General features: G+C 41.3%; 1 protein-coding gene across 3 annotated transcripts in view; it reads left to right on the top strand.

Annotated features, from left to right (window-relative positions):
* LOC135096071 (uncharacterized) overlaps positions 1 to 6,218 on the top strand; it is a 12,928-nt gene extending 6,710 nt beyond the window's left edge. For all 3 annotated transcript variants that reach the window (XM_063997303.1, XM_063997305.1, XM_063997304.1), the window contains 2 exons: positions 2,703 to 2,952; positions 3,967 to 6,218. In XM_063997303.1, the coding sequence (XP_063853373.1) occupies positions 2,703 to 2,952; positions 3,967 to 5,216 (1,500 nt within the window). In that variant the 3' untranslated portion in view covers positions 5,217 to 6,218. The remainder of the gene's footprint in view (positions 1 to 2,702; positions 2,953 to 3,966) is intronic.
* Positions 6,219 to 7,500: the final 1,282 nt, after the last annotated feature.

The raw sequence follows: 7,500 nt of genomic DNA on the forward strand, positions 1-7,500 counted from the left end.
TCAAACTAAATTTATCTGTGCTGTATACCTCTCACCTAATTCCTCTGACTATAAGAAATTCTTTGACCACTTAACTTCCAAAGTGGAGCACATTCTGACTCTCTTCCCTCTTGCAGAGATCTCCATTCTTGGAGACTTCAATGTTCACCACCAGCTTTGGCTTTCCTCTCCTTTCACTGACCATCCTGGTGAACTAGCCTTCAACTTTGCTATCCTCCACAACCTAGAGCAATTGTTGCAACATCCTACATGTATTCCATTCCTGATCATCTTGGAGATACACCCAACATTCTTGACCTTTTCCCAATCTCTAATCCTTCCGCTTATGCTGTCACTCTCTCTTCTCAGTTGGGCTCCTCTGATCACAATCTCATATTTGTATCTTGTCCTATTGCAACAATCCCTTCTCAGGATCCCCCTAAGTGTAGGTGCCTCTGGCATTTTACTTCTGCTAGTTGGGGGGACCTGAGGAGGTATTTTGCTGATTTTCCTTGAAATGACTACTGCTTCTGTGACAGAGACCTGTCTTTGTGTGCCGAGCGCATAACAGAGGTGATAGTGTCTGGCATGGAGGTGTACATTCCTCACTGTGTTAAACCTTGGTTTAACACAGCCTGTTCTCATGCTATACATGATAGAGAGGTGGCCCACAAAAGATACTTGAGCCTTCCATCACCAGAATCTCATGCACTTTATATTTCTGTCTGGAACCATGCCAAGTCTGTTCTCCAACTAGCCAAAAAACTCCATTAATAGAAAGTGTCAAAACCTTTCAAGATCTAACTCCCCTCGTGACTTCTGGCATCTAGCCAAAAATATCTCCAATAACTTTGCTTCTTTCCCTCATTTATTTCAGCCAGATGGCACCACTGCTATCACATCTATCTCTAAAGCTGAACTCTTCACTCAAATCTTTGCTAAAAATCTACCTTGTATAATTCTGGGCTTGTTCCTCCCTCTCCTCCACCTTCTGACTACTTCATGCTAACTATTAAAATTCTTCGCAATGATGTTTTCCATGCCCTCGCTGGTCTAAACCCTCGGAAGGCTTATGGACCTGATGGGGTCCCTCCTATTGTTCTCCAAAACTGTGCCTCCGTGCTTGCACCTTGCCTAGTCAAAACTCTTTCAGCTCTGTCTGTCAACATCTGCCTTTCCTTCTTGCTGGAAGTTTGCCTACATTCAACCTGTTCCTAAAGAGGGTGACTGTTCTAATCCCTCAAACTACCATCCTGTTGCCTTAATTTCTTGTCTATCTGAAATTTTTTAATCCATCCTCAACAGGAAGATTCTTAAACATCTATCACTTCACAACCTTCTATCTTATTACCAGTATGGGTTCTGTCAAGGCCACTCTACTGGTGATCTTCTGGCTTTCCTTACTGAGTCTTGGTCATCCTCTTTTACAGATTTTGGTAAAACTTCTGCTGTTGCCTTAGACATGTCAAAAAACTTTTGATAAAATCGGGCACAAAGCTTTGATTTCCAAACTACCCTCCTACGGCTTTTATCCTTCTCTCTGTAATTTTATCTCAAGTTTCCTTTCTGACTGTTCTATTGCTGCTGTGGTAGACCATCACTGTTCTTCTAAATCTATTAACAGTGGTGTTCCTCAGGGTTCTGTCCTGTCACCCACTCTCTTCCTACTATTCATCAATGACCTTCTAAACCAAACTTCTTGTCCTATCCACTCCTACGTTGATGATACCACCTTGCACTTTTCCACGTCTTTTCACAGATGTTTAACCCTTCAGCAAGTAAACTGTTCATGCAGGGAAACCACAGAACGCCTGACTTCTGATCTTTCTGAAATTTCTGATTGATATTGTTCAATGCATCAAAAACTGAATTCCTACATCTATCAACTCGACACAACCTTCCAGACAACTATCCCGTCTTCTTCAGTGACACTCAACTGCCCCCCTCTTATACACCGAACATCCTTGGTCTGTCCTTTACTTATAATCTAAACTGGAAATTTCAAATTCCATCTCTAGCTAAAACAGCTTCTATGAAGTTAGGTGTTCTGAGACATCTTTGCCAATTTTTCTCATCCCCCCTCCCCCCCACAGCTGCTAACTCTGTACAGGGGCCCTGTCCATCTATGTATGGAGTATACTTCACATGTCTGGGGGGCGTTCCACTCATACCGCTCTGCCGGACGGTGGAATCAAACGCTTTTCATCTCATCAACTCCTCTCCTCTAACTGACTGTCTTCAGTCTCTCTCTCATTGCCTCAATGTTGCATCTCTAGCTATCTTCTACTGCTATTTTCATGCTAACTGCCATTCTGATCTAACTGCTTAACTCCCCTCCTCCTGCAACCTTGCTGCACAACACTTTCTTCTTTCTCTCACCCCTATTCTGTCCGCCTCTCTAATGCAAGAGTCAATCAGTATTGTCATTCTTTCACCACTATTCTGTCCATCTCCTTGATGCAAGAATTAACCAGTATTCTCAATCTTTCCCCACTACTTTATCTACCTCCTTATAACATTTATCATATTACTTCAATTTATTATAAGGAAATTTTGAAATATAAATTGAAACTACCAAACTGAACATTCCTCTCTCTCTCTCTCTCTCTCTCTCTCTCTCTCTCTCTCTCTCTCTCTCTCTCTCTCTCTCTCTCTCTCTCTCTCTCTCTCTCTCTCTCTCTCTCTCTCTCTCTCTCTCTCTCTCTCTCTCTCTCTCTCAACAGCCAGTAGTGGTCAGCTCACAAACATGTGATGATGTGACCTCAGAACCTTGGCAGCAGATGGTAGATGACCTCAGCCTTGACCCAGATGATCCAGCAGGACCTTTAGGGGTGTTCACTGTACGCTGGGCGGTGCGACGGGCCAGCCTGAGAGGGGGTGCAGGGGTCAGGCGTGTTCCCTTCCTGGCAGTGAAGGTCAAAAGTGTGGATGTGACCCAGTCGTGTCCTACCGTGACATTGCGTGACCTGACAGGTGGGTGGTGGTGATGGGTTTAATGTAATAGTAGTGAGGTTAGGTTTGATTAGGTTTGGTTTGGTTTGGTTGTGTTAGGTTAGGTTAGGTTAGGTTAGGTTAGGTTTGATTAGGTTAGGTTAGGTTAGGTTTGATTAGGTTTGGTTTGGTTTGGTTCTGTTAGGTTAGGTTAGGTTAGGTTTGATTAGGTTTGGTTTGGTTAGGTTAGGTTAGGTTAGGTTTGATTAGGTTTTGTTAGGTTAGGTTAGGTTAGGTTAGGTTTGATTAGGTTTGGTTTGGTTGTGTTGGGTTAGGTTAGGTTAGGTTTGATTAGGTTTGGTTTGGTTGTGTTGGGTTAGGTTAGGTTTGGTTAGGTTAGGTTAGGTTAGGTTTGATTAGGTTTGGTTTGGTTGTGTTGGGTTAGGTTAGGTTAGGTTTGATTAGGTTTGGTTTGGTTTGGTTGTGTTAGGTTAGGTTTGATTAGGTTTGGTTTGGTTAGGTTAGGTTAGGTTAGGTTTGATTAGGTTAGGTTAGGTTAGGTTTGATTAGGTTTGGTTTGGTTGTGTTGGGTTAGGTTAGGTTAGGTTAGGTTTGATTAGGTTTGGTTGTGTTGGGTTAGGTTAGGTTTGGTTAGGTTAGGTTAGGTTAGGTTAGGTTTGATTAGGTTTGGTTTGGTTGTGTTGGGTTAGGTTAGGTTGTTTTTGTTTTTTTTTTGTCTTTTTTATGATTATTACTGTATTATTACTGTTGCTACTACTACTACTACTGCTACAACTTCTACTACTACTACTACTACTACTTTTGCTACTGCTATTTCAGCAACTCTGACCACTACTACTACAATGGGTGTCACTACTAGTACCACTACTGCTACTACAACTTTTTTTCCTGTTGTTATCACTACTTTTCTTATTTTCACCACTACTATAATTACTACACCTGCTACTTTTCTAACAAGTAATACAACAACAACTACTACTACTACTACTTCTACTACTACTACGATTTCCTCCACTACGAAAACTACTTCTGCAGGAGAGATCCGTGCCACCATCACACCCTCTGTGCTGCAAGAGCTGGGGCACACACTCACCCCAGGGGCTGTTCTGGTGTTACGCGGTGTCACAGTCCTCTCCCCAGGCCTCACCAGGGACCGGGGTGTGTCACGGGGCCAGCGTCACTACCTCAACATCACGCCAGCCACCATCATTGCCATCTACACACCTGACGACACTGGGAAAGTGACCAAAACAAACCTTCAGGCGTTCAATTGTTCTGAGGTACTGGTAGACTTGGTTGGGTCAGCAGATGTGTGTGGCCCCTGTGCTGTCATAGAGGAGGTGGAGGACAGTGCTGCTGCAGTGCCAGGGGTTGATGCCGGCCCCCTGTTCTCTCACACAGGGGGGAATGTTGCTAGTTCATCATGTGTGTCTGTTTCAAAGGGGTACTGTGTGTCTGGGAGCACTGGTAGGGTGTCTGGTGGAGTGCCACAGGGGAGAGGGGTGCCTGGTAGGGGTGTAGGAGTGTCACAAGGGAGAGGAATGCCATCAGGGGTACAGCAGGGGAGAGGGGTGCCTTTGGGAGTGCCACAGGGTAGAGGGATGTCACAGGGAAGAGGCATGTCTGGTGGAGTGCCACAGGGAAGGGGAGTACCTGGCAATAGTGTAGGGGTGCCACAGAGAGGAGCATTGTCTGGAGGGGTGCCAACAGGAGTGCCACAGGGGAGAGGAGTGGCTGCAGGGTTGCTGCAGGGTAGAGTGCCTATGGGGGTGCCAACAGGGATGCCACAGGGGAGGGGAGTGCCTAGCAATAGTGTAGGAGTGCCACAGAGAGGAGCATTGTCTGGAGGGGTGCCAACAGGAGTGCCACAGGGGAGAGGAGTGGCTGCAGGGGTGCTGCAGGGTAGAGTGCCTATGGGGGTGCCTGGGAAGGGTGTGGGAGTGCCAGGGGTGCCAACAGTATCTACACAGAGCCAATATAACCCTAACAAAGCAGTTTCTAGGCTAAATAACCCAAACACACAAACATGTAGGCCTACACAGAACCCAAGGTCACTAAATCACCCACCACACTCCAACTGGCCTACACAAACATACAATAGGCCTATAGATCTCAGCAATAGGCCTTTCCCTGTCCACCACACGCCCTCTCAACCCCCGACACGCCCACCAGAGGTTAAAAATGGGGCCTTAAATTCAAGCATGTTTTGGAGCCAGGCAGAGGAGGAGGAGGTGAAGGAAATGCTGGAAGGTTTAGATGAAGAGTCCCTGTTTGGGGATTTCTAGGAATATTTTGTCATTTTTGGATCTTTTTTGGGGGTTGTATTGAATTTTTTGGATTGTGAAGGCTAGTGGTGTTTTTTTTGTCATTATTATTATTATTATTATTATTATTATTATTATTATTATTATTATTATTATTATTATTGTTATTATTTTTATTATTTTTTTGTCATTATTATTATTTTTTTTCTTTTTTTTTATTTTTTTTTTAGTGTTGGTTTCTCTAATTTTATGTATCTCATTTTTTGCATGTGTATTTTTTTACTTATTTATTTATTTTTTATTATTATTATTTGTATTTATTTTATTTATTTGATTGATTTTTTGTTCCATAAATTTGTATTTTTTGTATGTCTTGTTATTGTTGCCATTTATTTATCTTCTTGTCTTTTCTTCTTTCTAATGCTTGTATATATTGTCTCATTACTACATATTATTATTATTATTATTACTATTATTATTATTATTATTATTATTATTATTATTATTATTATTATTATTATTATTATTATTATTATTATTATTTTCCTTCCATACTTTTATGTATCTGTATATATTTTGCTTTATTTTTTAATTTATTTTTTTTTCTATTCCTTGATAAGTTTTGTCATTTGTGTGTGTCATTCATCACCACATTTCTCTTCATTCCCACACACACCTGGCAGATCACCACATTTCTCTTCAGTCCCTGTGCACATTCCCACACACACCTGGCAGATCACCACATTTCTCTCCATTCCCTCTGCACATTCCCACACACACCTGGGTGCTGTATAATTAACATTTGTATCTGAAATAAGTAATATAAAAGATGCATTTCAAAATAAAGTACTAAAAGCTGCATTTATTTTTTCACATCACTAAAAAAAAAAAAAAAGATAAAGTCAGAATATATTTTCTTAATATCAATATAAAAGATACATCTCTATGTACAGCATGAATACAAGGAATACACAAACACACTTTTGTTTTCATGTTACATGATCTATAAAATATATGACTTCATGTGTGTGTGTCATTGCTGGCCTGTTATAGAGACATAGACTTACTACTACTACTACCATCACTACTACTACTACAATTACTACAACCACCACCACCATCACCACTACTACTACTACTACTACTACTACTTCTACAGTTACCACCACCACCACCACCACCACCACTACTACTACTACTACTACTACTACTACTACTACTACTACTACTACTACTACTACTACTACTACTACTACTACTACTACTACTACTACTACTATACTACTACTACTATTACAACTACTACTGTCCCTTTCCCCCCAGAGTGTGAATGTGTGTGTGTGTGTGTGTGTGTGTGTTGCCAGCCAGGTATACAGATAGATAGGTGAAAGAATAACTCAAAATAAATATAATACAGTCTCTTGATTTGCTCACCATAACAGGAATTAAAATAGTAAATATATAAACAGTAATAATTGCAGCAGATGTATTAGGTATATATGTTTAGAAGTATATTGTGGGATTGGTAAACCTAATATTTCTCTCTCTCTCTCTCTCTCTCTCTCTCTCTCTCTCTCTCTCTCTCTCTCTCTCTCTCTCTCTCTCTCTCTCTCTCTCTCTCTCTCTCTCTCTCTCTCTCTCTCTCTCTCTCTCTCTCTCTCTCTCTCTCTCTCTCTCTCTCTCTCTGAAGCTGTAACCTCTTCAGCACCAGGCACTTTCTAGCCTTCACAAAACCAGCTGTCAGTAATCAGGAGAAGAGTGGATGGAGTTATAATGTTGATGAGTAAATGGAGTAATTTTCAATGCCTTCATGACAACAAGATCAACACACTCTTGTAATGCTGGAGAGAAAGTGAGCTGGTGTTGTGATACTCATTTACACACAATTTTCTGCACGTTCCACCACAACTCTTCAGATGGTAGTGATGCACAAGCTGGCTGCATGTCATGCTAGTGATGCACAAGCTGGCTGCATGTGTTTCCCAGAGACCATCACACTCTCCTCTCAACACAGCCCCATAAATACAAGGAATATAATGGCCAGTATTTTCCCACACACCATCATACTGGGAACTGCTCTCAGCACAGCCCAGTAAATACATTGAATTTTAATAACGTCCGCAATAAAACAGTTAATACATGAATCATTACGGATTCCATTTTTCTAATAAGTTTTGCCTAGTGTATAAAATAAAGAAATACAGTATAAATATCATAAAATAAGAGATAGAAAGCCACACAGTCCTTATCAGACCTGCCAACTTTAACAGAACAAAAATAAATAAATAAATAAATAATAAATAGA

Source organism: Scylla paramamosain, unplaced genomic scaffold (genome assembly GCF_035594125.1).
Source record: "Scylla paramamosain isolate STU-SP2022 unplaced genomic scaffold, ASM3559412v1 Contig2, whole genome shotgun sequence".
Lineage (NCBI taxonomy): Eukaryota > Metazoa > Arthropoda > Malacostraca > Decapoda > Portunidae > Scylla > Scylla paramamosain.